General features: G+C 41.2%; 1 protein-coding gene across 1 annotated transcript in view; it reads left to right on the forward strand.

The window, feature by feature from the left end:
- LOC129253183 (fatty acyl-CoA reductase wat) overlaps window positions 1-25,182 on the forward strand; it is a 94,333-nt gene that overhangs the window by 55,049 nt on the left and 14,102 nt on the right. Inside the window, exons 2-3 of the mRNA XM_054891454.1 lie at window positions 9,528-9,664; window positions 21,898-21,972. Of these exons, the coding sequence (XP_054747429.1) occupies window positions 9,601-9,664; window positions 21,898-21,972 (139 nt within the window). The 5' untranslated portion in view covers window positions 9,528-9,600. The remainder of the gene's footprint in view (window positions 1-9,527; window positions 9,665-21,897; window positions 21,973-25,182) is intronic.

Raw genomic sequence — 25,182 nt, forward strand, 5'->3', positions numbered from 1 at the left:
TAATTTTGCGCCACCTGATACTTATACTTACATACTTATAAATATATATCTTATTGTTAGCACTGAGCGTTTGTTTGCTCCTCTTGATGTCCATTGATTACGCATATAAATAAATGCGCACATACACACATTTAAACTTCACAAACGAAGTGGCCATTATTGCACTGCAAATACAAATAATTAATTAGATACTGCAAAAAGCTCCTACAGGCATAACTACCAAATTGAATGCCTACGTATGCACATATGTATATATGTAAATATATTTGTTTGCATATGTACAAGTATATGAGCTAAAGCCAGTAAATGATTGCACTTTACCTTTACCTTAAGGCAGTGCTACTTATGTACCAGCTAATAATAACAAAACAATTAGCAAGACTCATTCGCATTTGATGATGATCTCACTTTGTTCACAAATATTAGCAATTTAGTTGAGCATTTGATTTTCGACCTGGGGCTTCGAAACTATAAAGCCTATCAAGCCGATCGGCAAAGCCAGCTTACATATACATATGCACATGTGAGATAATAAATCAATGAGTGTATAATACTATAAATGAGCATCTAAATACTTTTTTTAATATCAATAAGTGAGCTACAAAAACTCTTAACAAATCGCCATGACATCTGAATGAATTTTCTAAGCTAGTTTGAATGAGCTCAATGGCAGGAATCTCATTTAAAACATGCAATTTGAAGTTGTGCTTATTTTGTGATAAATGTAATAATTTTAGTGCCAATTAAATTAGGCAGAACACCGATGGCGACGCAGTATGAAAAATATTAGACAGTTGCTTTTTAAAGCACTCAAACCTTTTTTATGGATGCTTTGGTCTTGGCCAACTTGTTGGCTGTGGAGTCTGGCATTAGAACAACGTTTGAGGAAGTTTTGGTTTTAAAAGAGAATGTCGCACAGCCGGACAAAGTTGTTATCTTCTCGGACAGCCAAATAGCCTGCAAGCTCTTAAAAAACAATTACTCCAGCAATCACTGGATCGCTCGGTTTCATGTGAAGCTCTGAGAGTTCGAATTCTCAAATATTCATGTGGTTTGATGAAAAAGCAGATCGAATTTAAAAAAAACAGCAGATAATGGCACTATCATCGAAGTTGAATACACTTTTGAAGAAGCTTTGAGAATATTTCGTAGTAGCATTTCTCTGGTATGGTGGATTTCTGTCATCTGCAATTAATCGACTTAATCTTTTTGCATGAATTTTGTTTTCTTCACAGTGATGTTAAAGATATAAAACTTATCAACAGAATATTGGCCGCACTTACGATGGCAGTTACTTTCACATGATTCGCGCCATCGACTCGGAGCTATGAGAGTGCGGAGTGGTAAAATCTTATAGGCACCAAGTTTATCTTGTGTCAGGCTTAATCCAATAAGGAGTAAATGTAAACTATTCGATAACTATAAATAGTAAATTTGTTCTCGTTACTAAGGAAGCTATGTGGATTTGGCTGGCGACATGTGGATTTTCATCCCGCCATTTAAATAAATGTGAAACAAAAAATGTGAGCCTTGAAATCCCATGGCCAACAAGAACTATTTCGGTCTAAGTAGGTAATTCCAGGATAGCTGGTTGTGCGCTGGGTTTGGGACCCGCTACTTAAAAATCCCCCCCAATGAAAAGATTAAAAAAGCCTCGGATGAGAACTGCCTTTACTGATGACGACCCCTGCAAACGAAATAAGGAATATGATTTGAGGGCATGCACCTGGAATGTCCGGTCCCTTAATGGGGAAGGTGCCTCTGCCCGGCTGGTTGATGTCCTCGTGAGAGTAAAGGCTGACATCACTGCCATCCAAGAGATGCGATGGACGGGACAAGGAAAGAAAACCATAGGACCTTGCGACGTCTCTTACAGCTGCCATGTAAAGGAGCGCAAATTCGGTGTCGGATTTGTTGTGGGAGAGAGACTTCGTCGCCAAGTACTGTCGTTCACTCCGGTGGACGAGCGTCTCGCAACAATCCGCATCAAAGCCAGATTTTTCAACATATCGCTAATTTGCGCCCACGCCCCGACGGAAGAGAAGGACGATGCGACCAAAGATTCCTTCTATGAGCGCCTGGAACGTTCCTATGAGCGCTGCCCCCGCCACGACATAAAAATCGTGCTTGGCGACTTCAACGCCAGGGTGGGCAAGGAGGGAATTTTTGGTCCCACAGTCGGAAAATTCAGCCTGCACAACGAAACATCCGGTAACGGACAGAGGCTGATCGACTTCGCCGGGGCCCGAAACATGGTAGTCTGCAGCACCAGATTCCAGCATAAGAAAATCCACCAAGCTACCTGGCTGTCCCCTGATCGAAAAACGCGAAACCAGATCGATCATGTTGTGATAGATGGAAGACACGCTTCTAGTGTATTAGATGTACGTACGATCCGAGGACCCAACATCGACTCGGATCATTACCTTGTTGCAGCCAAACTGCGCACCCGCCTCTGTGCAGCAAAAAACGTGCATCTACCTACGCAAAGAATGTTCGACATCGAAAAGCTGCAATCACAACAGACAGCCAGAAGATTCGCCACTCGACTCTCACTCCTGCTCTCCGAAAGCACTGCCCAACAAATCGGCATACGCGAGCAATGGAGCAACATTTCTCGTTCCCTACGTACCGCCGCCGAAGAAGAAATCGGATTCCGGCGAGCCCGAAAAAACAATTGGTACGACGAGGAGTGCCATGCTGCCGCAGAAAGAAAAGATGCCGCTTATAGAGCCACGCTGCGATCGGGTGCAACGCGAGCCATGTGGGATCGCTACAGAGAGCTGAAAAAGGAAGAGAGACGTATTATCCGACAGAAGAAACGAGAGGCCGAAATACGTGAGTGCGAGGAGCTTGAGATGCTGGCCAATAGGAACAACGCCCGAAAATTCTACCAGAAAGTTCGGCGGCTTACAGAAGGTTTTAAGACCGGGACGTTTTCCTGTAAGAACAAAGACGGCGATCTGGTGACTGACGTACAGAGCAATCTTAAATTATGGAGGGAACACTTCTCGAACCTGTTAAACAGTGACAGCTGCGCATGTCATAGAGAATGTGAAGATCCCGATACCCCAATCGCTGACGACGGAATTGTAGTTCCGTTACCCGATCATGACGAGGTGAGAATAGCGATAACGCGCCTAAAGAACAACAAAGCCGCGGGCGCCGACGGACTCCCGGCTGAGCTATTCAAACATGGCGGCGAGGAGCTGGTAAGGTGCATGCATCAGCTCCTATGCAGAATATGGTCAGATGAAAGCATGCCTGCCGATTGGAATTTAAGTGTGCTCTGCCCAATCCATAAGAAGGGCGATCCTGCAATTTGTGCCAATTACCGCGGGATTAGTCTTCTAAACATCGCCTATAAGGTTCTAGCGAGCGTATTGTGTGAAAGGCTGAAGCCCACCGTCAACCAACTGATTGGACCTTATCAGTGTGGCTTCAGACCTGGAAAGTCTACCATCGACCAAATATTCACAATACGCCAAATCTTGGAAAAGACCCACGAAAGGAGAATCGACACACACCATCTTTTCGTCGACTTCAAAGCTGCATTCGACAGTACAGAAAGGAGTTACCTGTATGCCGCTATGTCTGAATTTGGTATCCCCGCAAAACTAATACGGCTATGTAAGATGACGTTGCTCAACACCAGCAGCGCCGTCAGAATTGGGAAGGACCTCTCCGAGCCGTTTGATACCAAACGAGGTTTCAGACAGGGTGACTCACTGTCGTGTGACTTCTTTAACCTGATGTTGGAGAGCATCGTACGAGCCGCAGAACTTAATCGCTCAGGCACAATATTTTATAAGAGCGTACAATTGTTGGCGTATGCCGATGATATCGATATCATCGGCCTTAACAACCGCGCTGTTAGTTCTGCCTTCTCCAAACTGGATAAAGAGGCAAAGCGAATGGGTCTGGTGGTGAACGAGGACAAAACGAAGTACCTCCTGTCTTCAAACAAACAGTCGGCGCACTCGCGTATCGGCACCCACGTCACTGTAGACAGTTATAATTTTGAGGTTGTAAAAGACTTCGTGTATTTGGGAACCAGCATTAACACCTATAACAATGTCAGCCTTGAAATCCAACGTAGAATCTCTCTTGCCAACAAGTGCTACTTTGGACTAAGTAGGCAACTGAGCAGTAAAGTCCTCTCTCGACGAACAAAACTAACACTCTACAAGACTCTCATCATGCCCGTCCTGACGTATGGCGCAGAAGCTTGGACGATGACAACATCCGATGAAGCGACGCTTGGAGTGTTCGAGAGAAAGATTCTGCGTAAGATTTTTGGACCTTTGCACGTTGGCAACGGCGAATATCGCAGACGATGGAACGATGAGCTGTATGAGCTTTACGACGACATAGACATAGCGCAGCGAATAAAGATCCAGCGGCTACGTTGGCTGGGTCATGTCGTCCGAATGGATACAAACGCTCCGGCTTTGAAAGTATTCGATGCGGTACCAGCTGGTGGTAGCAGAGGAAGAGGAAGGCCTCCTCTGCGTTGGAAAGATCAGGTGGAGAAGGACTTGGCTTCACTTGGTGTGTCCAATTGGCGCCGGTTAGCACGAGAAAGAAACGACTGGCGCGCTTTATTAAGCTCGGCCAAAATCGCGTAAGCGGTTATCGCGCCAATTAAGAAGAAGAAGAAGAAGGTAATTGGGAGCTCCGCTAGACAAGTCAACCAGAGACCCAAAATAATAACTTTTTTAATATTTAGGATAAAAAATGTTATCTTATTTTAAAATTAATTTGTGTCGTCTACGCATAATATGTAATTATTTACTGGAAATATCTTTTTCCGTCTTTTCGTACACATATTAGATAAATGCACAGGGTCCCTTCAACATAAAGGGTTTATCAAAAGACGCACCCTGTTTTAAAAAACAACATAAAAATTCAGATTCTTTCAGGTTTTATTATTTTCATTCAAAATATGACTCTCAATAATTACATGTGAAAAATTACATTATTTAAATGTCTACTATGAGTACGTCTACAGGCTGTTATAAGAGAATTAAAATTTTCAAGCACTCGCTCACACATTAACGCACTGAGTTCAGTTAATCTCGATCCTAATGTTGTGTTTCAGCACTGGATTCGTTGTTGGCTTATTCCCATAGCCTTGGCTTTTCGAAAAACCCTACCAAAAGTAGTCTAGTGCAGTTGGATCGCATGATCTGGGTGGCCCCTTTATGTCACCATTACGTGAAATTAAGCGTCTATAGCGATGCACATTGACAGTAACAACTCTTCCAGTTTTCATTTTCGAAGAAAAATGAGCCAATTATTTCACCAGCCTAATAACCACTCTAAACAGCACATTTTAGAGGCTTTTCTTCTCCCCAGATCCGGTAATTTTGTTTGTTGACAAATCCATCCAGTGCGAAATGAGCTTCATCACTAAAGATTTTGAAACTGGTCTGTTGGCTTCAATTTGGTGTAAGTGTCTAATGTTAAAATTGCACATCTTTCTACTTGACAAATGACATAAAAATGGTATCATCTATTATTCACGACTGACATTTAGGCGTCGCTTTTGAAAAATCTTTTTTGTAAATCGACACAATCAATAATATCGACAACATAAATGTTTCCGAGTTTCTAATGCTGTGTAACAGCTAAGACACATAGGCGCATGACAATAATCGAAAACAAGCTGGTTCAATATTTGTTTAAGGCTTACATCACGTTTTTTGGCATATTTTTTTTAAATATTAAATTTGTAGCGTAGTTAGAACGTTCGAATGTTTCACAAAAAAATCACCCAAAAAATTTCAGAAGGGTGCTTGTCATAGGAAAACAGAGTGCCATTGATTTGTTTGTAGCACTTGAAATTATGGCACAATATTATTGAGATATTATATAATAGGAACTCGCAGTCGGCGCCTTCCTCGACATTGAGGGGGCTTTTAATAACGTTCTCCCGGAGGCAATCACTAAAGCTCTGGATAGGCTGGGGGTCGGAGCCGATCTTTCTAGGTTTATCTACAGAATGCTCAGCGACAGAACGGTCGTGGCAGAGTGGGGCGGCGTCTCTCTCCGCCGGCAGGTGAGCAGAGGCACGCCGCAAGGCGGGGTCCTCTCACCATTCCTCTGGATCATTGTTATCAATGACTTGCTGGAGGAGCTGGTGAGGAGGGGCTGTAGGGTGATTGCCTACGCGGATGATGTGGCATTAATTGTTAGAGGAAAGTTTTTAGATACCTTGTTCGATTTAATGCAGGGATATCTGAACGTAGTTGTTCGATGGGCAGCAGATTGCGGCTTATCGGTGAATCCTCTTAAGACGGAGCTCGTCCTATTCACGAGGAAATATAAAATACCCAGAGCTCAACTCCCCTCGATGGGGGGCGCTCCGCTGGTGCTTTCTGACAAGGTGAAGTACCTAGGTCTAATCCTTGACAGCAAGCTGACGTGGAAGCCCAACATTGAGGAGAGAGTAAGGAAGGCAACAATCGCCTTGTATGGGTGCAAAGGCGCAATTGGCAAAAGGTGGGGCCTCTCGCCCAGAGTTGTATTCTGGCTCTACAATACCATAATAAAGCCAATTTTGTTATATGGAGTCACTGTCTGGTGGAACTCACTGGAGAGGACGACATCAGTTAAAAAGCTAGAGAGAGTCCAGAGGTCTGCTCTCATTGGAATCAGTGGGGCGCTTCGAACTACTCCTACTCTGGCGCTTAATGTAATGTTAAATGTGGTACCTATAGATATCGCAGGCAGAATTTCCGCTGCTCGTACCGCAATCAGACTGAGGGGCTTTGAGTTCATCCCCTCGTCGACGGACCAGTTTGTGCCTTCGCTAAGTCCGAGCGGAACTTTCTCCACCTATATTCCACCAAGGGAGGAGTGGAGCGGGGGCAACACCTGGGGACAGGGCCTCGTGGTAGGGTTGGAGGAGGAGTATTCTGCAAAGAGCTCCCCATCAAACTCAAATTCAGGCTACCGGATCACTGTAGTGTGTTCCAAGCAGAGGTGGCCGCAATTAAAGAAGCAGCTGACTGGCTACTTACTTGCGCAATAACTGCTAAAAAGGTAAATATTTACTCCGATAGCAAAGCGGCCATTAAGGCTCTAGGCTCTATTATGGTGCATTCGAAGCTGGTCAGGGAATGCCTGGCCTCACTCTCGATTGCATCAGAATTCTTCGATATTAAGATAATTTGGGTACCTGGTCACAGTGACATTGCAGGAAACTGCGAAGCCGACGAGCTGGCCAGACAGGGTACCTGTGAGGCACTGTGTCTTGACAACCTGCGCTCTACTCCTGGAAGGATGGGCTATGCACCAACTCAGCGAACGCTGGGCAAGTACACGAACGTGTAGGGTCGCGAAGTCCTTCTGGCCACGTTTGGATAGGAGGCGCTCGAGGGATATCCTGGGGATGACAAAATGTCATCTCTCAAATTTCGTGGGCATCATCACGGGGCACTGTCCGCGAGGTACACATGCCGTGAGACTCGGAATTACTTCGAGTCCTTTTTGCGTCAGCTGTATGGAGGATGAGGTGGAATCATCTCAGCACCTGCTCCTAAGCTGCCCAGCCTTCGCGGGACTAAGATTCAAATATCTTGGTTCTCACTTCTTTTCTGCGCCTGCTGATATAGCAGGTGTTGATAACAAAGATCTGATGAACTACATCAGCAGCATAATGAGGTTAACACAACCGCGGACTAGTCACCGTTCGTAGTCTACAAACACTCACCACTCCCCATCCCTTCCCTTCCTCCCCCCTCTTTGTCCTTCAATGGTATCACAAAGGACGAACTAAACTATTTCGTCCAAGTGGGCCCTACCCTCTGGGCAACCATTACAACCTATATAATAGGAATCATAATTGGCTATCACATCCTTTATTGGGTAGTTGGCCGAATATTCTTCGATTTGTGAAGTGCGTCTTGATGTTATTCCACAAATGGAGCAACCCAAAGTTTTATAGCGCCTTCAAAACGCATGCGGGTTTTTCGGAGGAAATTTCGTGTCAGAAATAGTGTTGGCTTGCCATTGTCAGACGAGGGGCAACCACTATTAGAATAAACCTTTTTTATCACTTGATGGTTTGAGCCACATTCAATTGTGGCGGACGTCAACTTCAATACACTGTAAAACAAACCGTTGTGCCACTTGTTTTTCTATCTTTTTTCGTCCTTTTACGTTGCTTAGTAGTATTTCTTATCTTACAATAATAAATCAGTAGATTTTTTTTTATCCAGAAACAGTTAACTGGGCTCAAATTGCTGCGAAAAATTTAAAAATCGAAAAAAAATCTTAGCTTCTTTGACAAATCCATTTTATTTTATTGTTCGTACAATTTTGTTGCAAGTTATGACGTACACTGCTGAACAAAGTTTTTACAAGGCGCCTCCGAAGATTCGCTGTTTCTCGTTAAATTTTCAACACAGCGTTTGATTGAAAAGTAATGAGCTTTATTTTTTTTAAGCAGTTTTATTAAACCTTTTGGCTTATACAACTAATATTCTTCAAAATAGGACCCTTGAGCGTCAATACACCGCTGGTAGCGGTCCTTCCACTGCAGGAAACATTTTTTAAACTCATCCGCCGGAATCGCGTTCAATTCGGCTGTCACAGTCAAAACCTTTGGAACCAATTTGGCACACACTTTGCGCATTTCAAGTTTTCCGGCCACGATTTCCTGCACATTGTAATAAGTTAAATTTAACTCTTCACTGATCTCATGTAGACTAGCACGAAGGTTAATGTTCAAAAATTCACGAACCCGGTTCACATTTTTGCGTCGTCGAAGGCCTTCCAGATCGCTGTTCGTCTTCGACGTCCTCCCGGCCTTCCTTGATCGACTTGTGCCACCGTTTTACCTGGGTACTGGACAGAGACTGGTCCCCGTAACCCTCCTTGAGTAGCCCAATGGTTTCGGTACTCGTTTTGTTTAGCTTTACGCAAAATTTGATCGAGTAACGTTGCTCCAACGATCGCTGCATTTTCGCCACTGCAAAATCCTAACACACTTCTAAAACAGCTTTCACACGCGGAGCTATGTTGACTGCACCGCTGTTGCCAGCGAACTGGGACCGGTTTCTAGTGAAAGGGGAAGGTCCAACGATAAATTTCCCCCACCAGCCGACCCAGCAGACGCGCCGCGCGGGAAGGCTCATTACTTTTTAATCACACCCTGTATTTGCAAAAATCATTTCCCCAAATGTTCCATAGGTATATGGAAAGTGATGGACGAACTAACACCAACTGCCATGCGTTTTTTCACCGAATTAACTTTAGCATCCGCCCTTAAAGCAAAATGCGCTTATTTTGAGTAATTGTTTTACCATAATTTTTTAGATATGTTTTTGAAGAAAAACCGAAACACTAATCAATTCTAAAAAATCGTGTCCCGTTTCGCCAATTAATTTTAGATCAGAAATTGTAGAGTTTTATTTTCTAAACTAATTTCATAGTATATCTGATTTTAAGCAGCAAACAACAGCATATTTACCTTACCTGATAATTTTAATTAAAAACAATTTTCTCCATATTTTTTGCAGATCTTTGCAAATATTTGATTCCAACCACCAACGCCATCCTTTCTCTGAGGAAGAATAGGAAGCAACGAAAGAAATGATGAATAACAATATAAAGGAATTCTCCAGCATAGGGGATCAGTTTATCACGCCCGTTCTAGGTAAGTGGAAAAAAAAAATAAAAAAAAGATTATGATCAAAACAAATTTACATATAATGTTTTTTAAACAATTCTCGAGTGCAAATTCCCAAACAAAAAGCTATAAGCAAGTGAAATGCGAATTTAATTTACTAGTGCAAATTGTCTGAAGTCAATTTGAGCACCACTTCCACCATGAATTACACCAACAAACACCTCCGGCAAGGGTGACAGTTTGTGTAAAAATAAACTACAACAATGCAGTCATGAGAGCAGTTTTAACGAGTGAAAATAAATTATACTCTACATATTGTCTATTGTGTAAAAATTTAGTGCTTAAACTACAATAACAACAATACATCACAACAAAGGCTAATGCTGTTGGCGCTGGCGCCAGCGACGGCTATGGCGACGGCGACGGCGACAATGATGACGATGATGATAGAGATGATGGAGTTGACGAAAAAGTGCGCTTGACTTTTGCTTTGCTTTGCTCTGCTTTGCTTTTTGCCGGCACAGAACAATGTGTGCGCGGTTGAGTGATAAATGATGCGACATAGCAGTGACAACAGCAACACAAAAGCGGCAAAAACTCGAACACAATAGCGAAAATAATAAACATGTTGTAGTTGGCGTAAAATCTGGCTGAGAACTTTCAAGTTGTCGAAAAATATGAACTACGAAAAAATGGTGCGACTAAAATATGGCGTTTAAAAAAATATTACTAAAATTTCAGATTGTCAAGTTGACGTATTTATATTTTTGTTGACGTTTGTCAGTTACTTTGTGGAAGGCGAATTGTATGCGACTGGTGGCACCAGGTGTGAAATTGAAAGGTTGTAATATTGTTAAAGTTAGTTGGGGTGGGAAAAGGACATATGCGTAGGAGTGATTGAATGGAGCTACTAAGTACAGTTTGCGCCTCGGAAGCGTTCGTCGTCGTTTTAAAAGCTGTAGCCTATGTAAATGTTAAATATGAATTTAAGTTTTAATTTAATTGTTTTCATTGCGGGCCTGAGTCTGCCTTTGAGGTTGAATTTGAATTGAAGTTTATAATTAAGCTTCCGAATGGACTTTAATGAAAGTTTGAATAAAAATTTTACGAGGGCGCTTCAATAAGTACCCGTGTTTGATGACAGATGGTATTTCTGAGGGAAGTTGGTGTTAGCATTGTATTGCATCAAACGACAGCAAAACAAATTTCAGACTGATTGACAGGTTAGTTTGGATTTGGCAGCTATTCAAGAAAGATGTGTTTTGTGATTTTCGCTAAGATGGAAAAAGAGCAGTATCGTTCGGTAATTCACTTTTGTTTTTGGATAGGAAAAATGCGAGGAGATAAAAGCAAAGTTGGATGCTGTCTATGGAAACGCTTCGCCATCTATGACCATAGTTAGATATTGGTTCGACGAATTTAAACGTGGACGGACATCCGTTTTCCATGAAGAGCGACCAGGACGCCCGGCAGACGTGGCTACCGAGGAAATCATTCAAAAAGTCTACAACATGATTCTCGCTGATCGACGAACGAAAGTGCGCGAAGTAACAGAGCCCATAGGAGTGTCGACCGGAACGGTAATTAATATTTTTCAAGTTGGCGATAAAAAAATGGTCAGCCCTATAGACGATTGCGCACAAGCAAAAACAAGCGGATGTGGTTGTTAACTTCGAAGCAGTGTTTGGGACAAGGAATTTTTACGTCGAATTGTCACTGTTCATGAAACCTGGATTCATCATTATACACCAGTAACTAAGCAACAATCAAAATAATGGATTTCTCCCGGTGAGCATGCTCCAAAGAAAGCGAAGACGGCAAAAGTTATGGGACGATTTTTTGGGATTCAGATAGCGTCATCCTCATGGATTTTTTAGAAAAAGGAAAAACATTCACTACAGTGAGTTATTGGACCGTTTCCACAAAAAAATTGAAGGAGACGCGGCCGCATTTGGCGAAAAAGAAGGTGTTGTTTCACCACGATAACGCACCAGAACCTTCATTCGGAGTTGTCTCCGCCAAACTGTATGATTTGATTTATGAAAAAAAATTTAGTTCAAAAGAGGAAGTCCTCGCCGAGAGAGAGGCGCATTTTGGAGAGTTCAACACATTTTTTGGAGGGATTAAAAAATGGTGGAGCGTTGGGAGGAGTGTATCTTTTTAAAAAGAGACGATGTTGAAGAATAAAAATAAAATTATGGAAAAAATGGTGTCTTCACTTCTAACACGTCTACTTATTGAACCCCTCCTCGTAGTTAACGTTCTAATTTAAACTTGAAGTAGAGCTTGAAATAGAGTTTGAGTTTCATTTTGAGTTTGAGTTTTAGATTGAATTGAGTTTGAGCGAAAAATTGAATTTGAGTTTGAGTTTAAAACTGAGTTGGTGCTTGAGCTTGAATTTGTGTAGGAATTTTACTTCTAGTTTTAGTTTGATTTTCCATTTGGCTTGGGTTGAGTTTGAGATAGAAAGATAATTTGAACTATTTGAATTCGAATTTTATGTTGGACTTAATTTGGAGTTTGAATTTGAGTTTATACTTTAGTTTGAGTTCGAGTTCAATTTTGAGTTTGAGTGTGGGCCTCAATTTCAGTTTTAACTTAAAGTTTAATGAAAGTTTGAAAAAAAAATTTTGTTTAAATTATAATTTAAGCTATAGTTGAGCTGGAAGTAGAATTGGAAATAGTTTGATTTTGAGTTCAAGTTTGAATTTGAGTTATAATTTGGACTGAGCTTGAGCGAGAGATTGATTTTGAGTTTTAGTTGAGTTCAGCTAATATTTCAGTCTCTTTTAATTTACCGGAAGTGTCCAAAGAAGGAAAGAAGGAACGGTCCAAAAAACCGGTTTCAGTTGCCCTATCTCAGACATCGGTGACCCCTTGCTTCTAAAGGGAAACTGCACAATTTCTTCCTTAAAAAAGCGCAAGTAGTTCTACTTATCGTTCGCTATCTAAAAACCCTTTGGCCTCAGTACGACAGAAGCAGGACGCTTGAAGTGCTGGGGATCGCTCGCCATTCATTTTCCAAGCTCATAGCGGTGGACACCGAACACTTAGTAATCAGACCTCATGCTGAGAAGCTTCGACTTCTGTGCAATCAACATTGCAGATGTTGTGGAGATTCGGCAGGGAGAGAGAGACTATGGAACACTTTTTTCGCAAATGTCCAGGTCAGGTGGTTAAGCGCTTGAGGCTCCTTAGTGTGTCTTTCGGGGATAGCTTGCGGCAGTTCTCTAACCTAGATTCCGTTTCTCCTCTCTACTACAACAACACTAGATGGCTGTAGATGGCTTTTCTTCCTTTAAGTTTTGTAATTTTTCGCAGCTAAAGGTTTACATTATGATATCAAAGCGTCGTCACTCTAGTGCTACTTGTAGTGTACCCGTGGTACTCTTGCCATCTAGCCTACCTATCTTCAGTTGAGCTGGAGAGTGCGCTTGAGATTAGTGCAAGATTCGTGAGGTTGTGGGAGCTTTACTTTAGGTTTGAAACTGATTTAGAGTTTTATGATGAATTTGAATCTAAGTCTGAATTAGGGTTTCGTTTTGGGGTGAGTAGGAATCTGAATTTGAGATGGAATATAGTCTTGGAGTTCACTATGAAAAATCTGAAATTGAGTTAAGTTTGAGCATGAGTTGTGATGTGAGTTTGAGCTTAATTTGGAGTCAAACATCAAAATTAAATTCTAACTATGAATATATGACTTAGGTTGTGATAAAATTAATTCTGTGGTCTAAGGGATGTGGAAGAGAAAAGGACTTTTGGTCATTCTTTGGTTTGGTTATTTTATTGTTACGAGGGTATGTATGTATGTGAGAGCTTCTGCATAGATTATTGTTTTCAAATATCAAAACTTCGCTTGTGTGAATCCTATACGTCGTTAAATATCTATAATTAACTTGAATGCATTTATGGTGATGCTGCCTTTCGGCGGCACAAAAACTGTGTATAAGTTGAAAAATAGTTCAACGTTATGCAGCAGGCTCGATTGCGTGTGCATAACCAAAGGATCGTATGGGAAAATAATAAAAAAGTATTGTTTTCAGCTGAATGTCAGCGCTTTTGTTATGCACGTCCTCACCACCCGCAATACTCGAGTGGAGTGTGTCGCCGCAGTGACTGAAGAAGCTTCGCCCACTCCAAGCAGACCTCTTAGCGGGTAACGTCGAGTGGACGACTTGGAGAGCGCTTGAAATGCATTAAGCCAATTAGCATAGGCAAACACAAAAGCACTCCAAGCAAGCGACTAACAACAACAACAACAAAAACAGCAATATTCACGGCAACAATGCAGGCAAGCACAACAACCGCAACATTTATGCCAACCAAAATGCAACGCCGGCTGATGTTATGATGTGTCAGCGTAAGAGAGATTACACACGTGTGTGTGTGTGTGTGTAACTAATTTTGTGTAAGTGTGTGTGCATATGTGTGAGTTGTGCCATGGATATTGTCATCGCCTGCTGTGCGCACCGAAGCGGTGCAGCGTTGGTAGTATCCACATGACTGACTGGATGCCTGGTTGATTCGCCGGTTATTTGGCCAACAGCGAGCGCGCTATTCGACTGCCTGCCAGCGGTTTGTCTGCATGCACGCTGTTTTTGGTTAGGCAAGGCCACTTGCTGATGTGTAGCCTCTGCTGGATGGAGAAATTACCCCGCTCACTAACAAACTCTGGAAGCAAGTCTGTGCGCCCGCCCGCTGCCCTGTGCGCTGTTGATGTGGCTAACGCGCTCAATGTGACTGCTGATTGACTAAAGCTCCTTGTTGTTGTTGTTGTTGTTGTTGTTGTTTTCGTGGCTGCTAGCAATTTCACTGATATTTGCACAAACAAATACACATACACACGCTCACTCCAAACATATGTATGCCTGCGGAAGTATAGGTGTTTGCCGAAATTGTAAAACGCTGATGCACTTGCTGCGCTAAAGTGTTCGCTTCAGTGCGACTACTACGGTTTTTATTGTGGTTGTTGGTTGTTTGTGAGCTTAGCAGCTGGGCCGCGTCACAATGCTAATTTCGAGTGTTGATACAAATGTTGGAGGGAACGCGAGGCTGGCAAATGCATCGAAGCTTATTTGCATCGCATGTGTTTGTGATTAACGATATCGACGGCGAGCAACAAGAACAACACCCCAACGTCCGCTGATAACAAGCTTTAGTGGTGGTAAAAACACTTCAGATAACAGCAGTAATCATGGACTTGTGTCGGGGACTTACAACGTACATACGTTCGGATGAGCACAGGCAGGCAAATGTCGATTGGCAATTAGGTTTCCTACTTCAATGCACATGCGCACACCTATCCATGTAGTACGCATCGACCAATTACATAATAAAGGCCTAACAGCGGCGGAAAAAGATTTGTGCCGATAGGTTGTGTTAGTTTTCGGTCGCTGGCGCACTTTACGAGGTGCAGAGAGCCACAAAATGGACTATTGTAAAGTTACGTCATCTCTTTAGTTTCGCAAGTGGTGAAAACAATTGGTTTTTTGAATGAAACTTTGGGAAATCATAATCCGCTGGGCGTTCATAAAAATATTCCATAGAATGGATATATTGTGTTATTTTCAGAGCGGTGTAGTGATCTCCTATTCATCTGCGAAACTGTGACAGAAGCCATTTGCGTGCGTTTCCGTCCATTTCCTTGAGGCAAAGTGTAGTGAATCCTGGAATTGAGGAACAACTAAGGGGGTGGGAAATTTAGATTTTATTTCATTGACTCCAGGCCATATTTGTTTTGCCACACAACAAGTGGGTTTCATTGTTCAGAGTGGGAGCAATGCTAAAATGATGTGGAAAGTTTACTGACTGCAGCTTGGTACTCTTTCTTGCCAGTTCGTCGTCGGTATTGTTTACAGTGATGCCACCGTGCCCTTCACAGCAGGTTCATTCTACTTTGAGAGAGGCGTTGTTGCAATCCAGCTATTCCTTGCAACCTCATTGTCAGAATAAATGGTTTTTATAGCAGCATCGCAGAGCCGTAAAATCACCTCTTTGAATAAAGCTAACTTAGACTGACGTCACGACAATGGCCAGGGAGCTGTTGGCTGATATTTACCGAGAGATTTTTCGAGTAAATCTCACTGCATACCTTACCGCCTAGCATCGAGCCTCAGACTGTGATTCCAGGTCCGTGGTGTTTTCTTATTCACTTCGCTCGAAGAAAATTCCGGAGATCACTAAAACAGAATTTCGAGAATGTTTAACGAAAATATTTTTTGCTAAAAATTTCGTTGATCATAAATTGACATTCTGTAATTCTAAATACATATAGACTGCTACTCTTTATTGTTTGTCGAGCCTTTTTACCCATCTGGGTACCTGGTCACTATGACATTGCAGGAAACTGCAAATGTCAGATAGTTTTTAGGGTATTTGGATTTGGAGATCTGGTGAAAGGTTTGCTTCGTAAGGTCGCGAAAGCGTTTCGGCCGCGTATGGATCGGAGGTGCCAGAGGGAACTTCTACGGTTGAAGAAGTCTCATCTCTCGAATTTCGTCTTTACATCACGCCATCCACGAAGTATGTACACTGTGAGACTCAGTAATACAACGAGTCCTTTTTGCGTCAGTTGTATGAATGATGCCCAACTTTCACGGCGCTAAGATTTAGGTAGCTTACGTCTCATTGCTTTGCTACGCTTGCTGTATAGCAGGTCTTTATACCATATTAACCACCGCTGTATGCAGGTTAACACAACCGTAGCCCAGTCATTATTCGATCGACATTCACAAATTTCGGCTATCTATGAATACGTCTGGACGTATTGCGAAAACCATCAGTGTTCATCAAATGGTGAACAAAAATTGGACCGAACTCTTCGAAGCGCTGCTAGCGAATCTGAGGTAGTCATTTGAATGATGTATAACTCCATACATACACAGAGGCATGAACGTAGTTTGAAAATAAAACTTGGTGTTTTATTTAACTTCTTTTCATATCGTTCTTATCTGTCACCCCTTATAGTGGCTAACCGATTGGCTTCAAAGTAGCGCATCTCTCCATCTAAACTATTCAATTCCTCGTCGGTGGTTTCTGGACCTGCTTCCGAAACGAATGAACTGATAACCGTCTTAAAGATTGGAATAAATTTTGGATTAAGTTTTGCTGTAGCTGCTGGGATGAGTATAAGTAAGGGGAGTAGAGAATTTCGAATACTACATCCGGCGCCTGGTTCTGGCCACGTTGCGGCACTGTTTAACAAATTCAGTGCCTCAGTTGCCAGCCGCAATCAGCGATCGTATGATTATTTGTGTACCTTAACTAGATTTATGATCTTCGGCGTTTTATACCTAGCGTGTAAATAGCACCGGGAACATACCAACTTGCAGAGGTGTTTGAGATAAGTCGATGGATTAGGTACTGGAAGGAGTAAAATACTAGACGCGCTCTGCCCTGCATGGAATTATAGGAAATGCACTCAAGTTCTATGAAAAATGTCTTTCTAGCCTATTAAAGGATGTGCTAAAGCTACAAGAGCTATCAAAACTTGGCATTGCCTTGAATAAACTTGCAGCGGTGAGTTTTAAAATAACAACCACTTCCACTTACTTGTCCATCACTGTAATCGCGCAGCTAAATGGCAACAAGATGTTTACATCACTGCTTTGGCTGGCTTGTGCTTTTCACAAACTACCGCAAGCTGACGTGGCTGATGCTAACATTGGAGAGTGACGAAGAGAACTGTAAGAGGATGCAGGTGATGATTATGTGCTGTTGAGCATTGATCTAGCGGTCGTAATAAACAAAATAACAATGACTGGGCGCTGTGTAACAGTAATTGCAACAAAGAGGGCAATAACAATAATAACAACAATATTTGTGACAAATATTTGCCAACAAACGCTTCGGCCACTTGTAATTTATGGTGTCATCATGACAGCAACATTGAACAAACCAAACGCCAGCTTTAGAGCGACAGCGTTACGACCATCTCAACCAAAGTGTCACGCTTGCAGAGGGAATGCATAAGTACACTCAATGTACGTGTAACTGTATGTGGTGATTGTATAAAAAATCATCACTTTCGATGTCAAGTTTGTCAGTTTTGTTCACTCAGCCAGTCAATCAACGAATAGATTTAACGCTGTGCATATTATGCGAAGGAAAATACCCAGCAGTGAATAGAAATAGGTTTAGACCGGCTCGAAGAAAGGGCATTCTGCGCCGACGCTGATAGATTGATAGATAGCTAGATAGATTTCTAAGGAGGTAAACAATTAGGTGTAATAGAAATAAGATAACTTACAAGTATCTGTGCATTGCAACTGAACGATTTATGAGTATTTCCACTCTCTTACCTGCTTAAAGCTTCGTCCAAGCTGTGGGGAGAGCGATTATGATACGTGATGAGCTTAAGATTTTCTACCATCTTCTCTTAATATTATTATTATTATTATTATTGTTATTATTTTTGCTGTTGTAGTAGGTACTGAAAACCTTCCCCGTAAAATTTTAGAACCTCCGTTGAAGTTATAGTCAATGGCCGGATATAAATTCAGTCATTCCCCAATTGCCAATGGAACGTTTCCCAATTACTCGATCGTTCTTTTAAATTTTTCTTAAAGAATTTACATTCTGAAATAGGTTAACAAGCTGTTTGCATCTATATGCTGTATTTTAGAAGTTTCTTTACGCAACCTTGTCCAGCTATCTGATACATTTTCTCTTTCTCAGAGCAGTCCTCTTCTTGTCTGCGTTCTCTTCTAATAGAAAATGATCCAATTGCGAAGCTGATCCTAATGATGCTGTTACCACCAACCTTCTTATAATCCCATTTGCTTGCTCATGTCTGTATAACTTGGGACACTGCAAATTTGGATTGTAGTTGTGTGTAGTTAGAGGATTTGAAAGAGCTTTATTTCAACTAAGGATAGATCATTCACTCATTACACACTTTCATTTAGGTTGGCATTCAATAATAAGGCATTCAAAAATCGTTCAAAACCTGTCTTTACTTCTGTAGTAAGAAATATTTTAGCGAAAGCGAGTGCGACCGATATAGAACACCCAAGAGATGCCTAGATGCGTCACCCAAAGAAGCCATTTTGAAACAAACCTCCTGTGGTGATGACTATATTCACGAACAGACGACAAGCACGAACGCGTGAGGTAAAGCCTCAAGACGAATCCAAACAGACGAAAAGTCGATATCGAGTAACAATATTGCAATTTTCCGATGCCACATTGGTGACAAACCAATGGATGCTATCGATAGCGGATGACCCCAATACGCAATTAAGAGAGGAACCTGGACGCAGGTACCTCCACCTTGATGAAATTGCTTTTAGCAGTCTCAGGGTGGAATCAGCCGAGAGTTGAGGAATGTTATAGGATTAGTGGGAGCATGCCCCACATACCACTGGTTTGACGGCACCTTTGATGATGTTTCTGACATTTTCAATTTTTTACCTCCTCTGCAAACAAAAAAAAAACAAAAAGTTACATTTCCTTGATGTTTAGTAGAATGATGTTGTGGCCGACTTGACTTTCTATTATACTATTGCAAAGTAGTGCATTTGTGCACCATCGAATAGGTTTTGCACTTTCCGATTCCATCCTGTAGTGCTATGAGGAAGGCATATAGAAAACAACCTGCACACAGTCGAAAGCGTTCTGATTCTCAATGATCAGTTGATATCGCACTATATTCCTATGTGACTATATGCTATGTGATAAGTTAATATTAATAAGAGGTATGTATGTACATGGACCTGAAGATCAATAGTTTACAATAATTATCCCAGGCCCAATGCTTCTAGGATATCTAAGAGAATATCGAATTGTAGAGATTGTATGTGACATTCTTCCGCCACTTGGCAGTTGGTGTTTTTTATGAGGAGCTTTTCCGTGGAAGAAAATACGCTCGAAGGTTTGCCATTGCCTGCCGAGGGTTGTTTGAAATAACTTTTGTTATCATTGGGTGCAGCTTCGAACCCGTGCACTTCCGAACGATAGTCACATATAAACTAATTCGGGACTTGTGAGAATGTCTGTAAGCGTTCTCAAAGATTTAACTGGTGGTAGATTTATAAGGTATTTAAACCTATTGAGGTCATATCCCCTAGAGGCGAAGCTTTTGGCGAAGTCCCAGAACACGATGCCAGTGAAAGTTGTTTGGTATATTCAACTTTCTTCTAAATAGTTAGTATAGGGTGGGCCATGTAAAATTTGCTTTTTGAATCGGCTATTCAAACTTTTTTTTTATTTTGAGGATTGAACATTGTTATTTATGATTAAAAAATAATATCGTTCAAATGACTGCTACGACTGGATTTACAGTTCGATCAACCCAATTTTTGAGCACATTTTCGATTGTTTGGGCTCCAATTTCATGAATGGCAACTTCGATTTCGTGGTTTAAAGCATCAATCGCCTCTGGATGGTTCGCATAGCATTTGTTCTTAACGACTCCCCGCAAAAAATAGTCCAACGGGCTTAAATCACAGCTCCGAGGCGGCCAATTGATATCGGAGTTTCGGCTGATTATTCGGTTTTCAAAAACGGTAGCTAAAAGTTCGAGTGTAACTTTGGCAGTGTGACAAGTTGCACCGTCCTGTTGAAACCAAATGTCGTCCATGTCGTCCTCTTCAATTTTTGGAAACAACTCGTTGAGAATGTCACGGTAACGCTCGCCGTTTACTGTAACCGCGGCTCCTCGCTCATTTTCGAAAAAAATGGCCCGATAATGCCGCCAGACCAAAAACCGCACCAAACAGTGACTCGTTGTGGATGCATTTGCTTCTCTACAGTAACGTGTGGATTTTCTGAGCCCCAAATCCGACAATTTTGCTTATTGACGTAGCCACCGATGTGAAAATCAGAAAAGAAGAAGAAGACTCACCACTTTGGAAATAGGTTTTCAATATTTCCAAATTTTGTTGAAGCGTATAGCGTCCCATTTCGTAAATTTCAAGCCTTTAAGTAAATTATGAACACATTTGACATGTCATTTGTGTGACCATTCTCAAAAAAATAGGTGGTTTAAAAACCAAACGCTATATGGCCCACCCTGTAGTTTGTTATTTGGTTGATTTGTAAAGATTTTAAGCTTTTGATGTGCTCACATAAAATAATTTGCTTGGTGGGGTGCTAGTATATGCAGATATTTTAATCCTTTCCATGCGTTTCTGCGTTTCATATTAAAGATATGTTGTCACGTAGCTACCATTAATCCTGGGCCTATTGTAGTTGTTATGTAGTATCCACGCTCTATTAGCCAAACTATCAGTTGTTTCTTCAACTTAAAGCTTTAGTGGTCCGTGATCTGAAAGAGCTGAGGTAATTGCATATATGTAGCTAAGCTTTTTAGCCTCTCTACGCATTCCGGGAATACGATTTTACTTCAAAGTTTGAAAGAGCTTTCAAAGCAGTTATATTTTCACTAAAAATAACAACAAATAATAATACAGACGTTTTTCTGCACACCGACTGATGGCTCACTGGTGTATCATGCATTCCTATACAGGAATAGGTTAAGGATTGCGGCTGTACAGCGGTATAAGCTAAATCGAAAGGAATCATTTATTTACTGCGCTTCTTAAGCAACTATCACAATCTGTATTCATTTAGTACCGGATTGGGGATCTTGGTGACATCAAATCGATCACAAACAGCCCTTTGTGTTTCCCTTTCCTGCCTGTTTGAAAATATTTACAAAATGTATACTTTGGGACTAGTACTTGTATGCCACTATTCCAATATTAACTGCCCGCTATTTACATAAATACATATACAAGTGTGTGTGTGTATATCTGCCTGCAGAGATATGTAGGGAACTTAAATTATACTTATGCGTTGTGTAGTGTAATTACGCGCAGGCGCAATGCGTGCGTTCGAGGAAAATTCAAGCACAGCTCAGCGCTTTCAACATTTGATTACTTATTTGCTTCGTCCAAAATGCGCATTCATAATGAATCTCGTTTGAAAGGAAGAGGTGGTTGGGTGGTTGGCGCAGACGATAGCGAGTCACTTGCATAATTTTATGAGTATCTCGAATGTGTCATTAAGCTGGTGCGCATTTTTTGACGTAGTCACATCACATACATATATACTTAGATTTGTACGTATGCATACTATTCAAGTGCACACATGTGCTTGTTATGAGTGGGCGTGTATATGTGTAATGAAGCATGTTAATACATCTATTTTCGCTTAGAAACCAATTTATTCTGCAGTATTTAATGCTGACTGCGCCAAATCTTTTCATAAGCTTTCGATTTAATTTTTTTGGTGATAATATTTTCCTGAATTTCTTGCAGATGAGACGCCTATACAGAAATTTTATAAGGATAAGGGTGTTTTCCTCACCGGTGGAACTGGCTTTTTTGGAAAAAGTGAGTATTGCAGAATTTCAAGTTAATATTTAATAAGATAAGAATATTTTGTGATATAGAATTAGTTTATTTTATTTAAGCCAAACTAAACGAGTAAGCAATTTGAAAAAGAACAAAAATAGTTTTTGAGAACAGAAGCGTTTTTTTGATTAAATGATGATTAAGAATAGAATGAATATTTGAGAAGAAAAAGAGAAATAAATGAAAAAAGACAGAAAGGGTGGGTAGCAAATACAAGATGGTGGACTCCTTATAAATGGTGGTTAAATTTCAAGGGCTGATGTTGAATGTGAACCACACCTAAACGTCAACGACACCGTTGGACTTCTTTCTTTGGGGTTATTTGTAAGAAAAGGCATACGTCGATAAGCCAGCAACAATTCAAGAGCTAAAGGATGAGATAATTCGGAACATTAACGGCATAGAACCTCAATTATGCCTCAGCGTCGTCGAAAATTTGGACCATCGGATGGAGGTGTGCCGCCGAGACCGCGGCGGCTATTTGGCCGATATTTTATTTTATACGTAATTGAGACATACCAATATTATCATAGTAAAGAGAAAGGGCAATAATTTCCTAAAACATCGTATTTTATTCAAAATCAACACCGGCCCTTAAAACTTAACCACCCTTTAGATAAGGAACTATTAGCATTTGGTGGTCCGTGGAGGTGTGCCGCCGAGGCCGCGGCAGTCATTTGACCAATAAGCGTAATTGAGTCATACCAATATTATAATAATAATAAAGAGAAATGAAAATAATTAAAAAGAATCGTATTTTATTCAAAATCAACACCGGCCCTTGAAACTTAACAACCCTTTATTAAAAAGCTTATCTTATTTCTCTGGCATTAAACTTTTAAATCCTCTAAATTTAACATTTCCTTGAAAAATTCAAAAAAAAAATCAGTTCCGCAATTTCTCAACACAAAAGAAGTGCGACTTCTGCGGTTAGATTAAGTTAGGTTAGGTTATAAGGCTACACTTAAAGACAAAATTGGACAGCCCACTTTTTTATCATAAGAAACAAAACATAGGGACGAAAACAGATAGAAACGAAGGATGCGTGCAGGCAGTGACTAATTGAGATTTTGGATGGCAAACCGCTGCGTACTGACAATAAAATGCCGCAAATAAGGAATATCCTCGTTCACTAATAAAAAGCGTGCGCCAAGTTGTCGGAATCTTAGCCTTAAAAATTAAGGGTAAGTGAGAAGTAGATGTTAACTTGACTCACTTAATCCTTCTCCATGTATGATAGTAAATGCAGAACCGACTTGAATCTGAGTTTAGTCTTACCCTCGTTACTGACAAGAAATGGGACTTAGTTGGGGTCAGACTTTGCAGCGATCGCCATTGATACGAGGGCGGGTCAATAAGTCCGTGACTTTTTGTATTTCTGACCTCTTTACTGAAAAAGAAATACTGCTCCTGTCAACAGGCATCTGGCATCTGTCAGTTGACTCCTGTCAAAATTTGAACGTGCTGCATCAGTTAGTTTGTGTTTTACAGCTACCTTTATCAGAGTACCCAGTAATTTGAGGAGAAAATGGAAAAAACTGAATTTCATTTACTTATTAAGCCGATTCACCCTTAGAAACCCACGGTTTCGACTCTTGTTTGATCTCTGGTGTGTGGCGATGGATCCATGTTTCGTCCACGGTTACAAAACGGCGCAAAAACTCCTCCATATTGCGATTAAACAACGCTAAACCTTCCTGTGAAGTTGTTACACGATTGCGTTTGTGGTCGACTGTGAATTACTGGGTAGTCTGATAAAGGTAGCTATAAAACACAAACTAACTGACGCAGCACTTTCAAATTTTGACAGGAGTCAACTGACAGATGCCAGATGCCTGTTGACAGGAGCAGTATTTCTTTTTCAGTAAAGAGGTCAGAAATACAAAAAGTCACGGGCTTATTGACCCACCCTCGTACATCCTAAATCGGAAGATATTTGCAATTCGGCAATACAACGTTCTCATCCAGAGTTCCCTAAGAGCAGACCCAAAGGACCGAAGAGAAAGTGATAGCTTTTATTTTATTGTTCCACGGGATGGTACGTTAGTGGTGCATTGCCTGCTTATCAGCACTGCATTTAACTGCAAAGTTTTTCTAACCAGGCACCCATATGAGTTTGATTGTGAAATATTCAGATGCGTCCGAAGAGATACAAACTATTGACCTTCAGACTATATATTTAGCCCTTTCCACATTATTACACAAGTCCGCCACCAATTGACTGCATCTCTGAAAGCGTTTCCTTCACTTGGAAAATATTGCTGCGATTGGGAAGTTTACATACTCGCTTTATGGAGGCTTCCTCCAAGAAAACTTCTCCTTTTGACTTCGATCCTTCTATGAAGAAGTTCACTCGGTCTTCTATTTAAATATAATATTTCGCCCAATCCTCCTCGCGGAAACATGGATGGATGCAAATATACTGTTCGAGGAATAATTCACTTTTTGGTTTCTGACAAACTTGAATGCAAAAAGATCGTTCACAGATGGATTGCTTATGCCTAGGATTTTGGGCGATTTTTCCATCTATGCCAAATCTGGACTATTTTTCAATCATTGCGGCCGTTGAAAGATCCAGCAACTGCACGCCATTCCTGTCTACTGGCCTAAAGTAATTTTGGTCGAACGGATAACCAAGTAGCTATTTTTTTCAAAAGCTGAACATACATGCTTGTGTGTGAGGCTCCTTTATAACTCCGTTTAGAGTTTAGCAAGACAGTAATAGTACGTCTTAAGATGATAAACTAAGACAAAGGTGTGGATCTGAGTCCATAAAGACGTTTGCCATGACGGGGCTGATCTCAGTGTATTTTACTCCGCAGTAGTACGGTTTTCGGCACATAATAACTTATTATCGTTTTTACAACCTCAACATAGTAACACTAGGCTGGATTCCGGGGCATGAAGGACATGAGGGAAATGAAATGGCTGATGACCTTGCAAAACAAGGAGCAAATATGCAACTTACTGGTCCTGAGCCTTTCTGTGGACTCACAAAAGGCCACATTAATGATTTCCTTAGGAAATGGGAAGAAAGAAAATTTGCTGCACACTGGCTAAACTGTGCCGGTAAGCGTCAAGCCAAACTATTCCCAAGTCCCAACAAAGGAATATCTGACAAGCTTCTCTCACTAAGCAGAGTAGATCAGCTTCTTTTAACAGGATATCTTACAGGCCACTGCAGCCTGA

The sequence above is a fragment of the Anastrepha obliqua genome, chromosome 1 (genome assembly GCF_027943255.1).
Source record: "Anastrepha obliqua isolate idAnaObli1 chromosome 1, idAnaObli1_1.0, whole genome shotgun sequence".
Lineage (NCBI taxonomy): Eukaryota > Metazoa > Arthropoda > Insecta > Diptera > Tephritidae > Anastrepha > Anastrepha obliqua.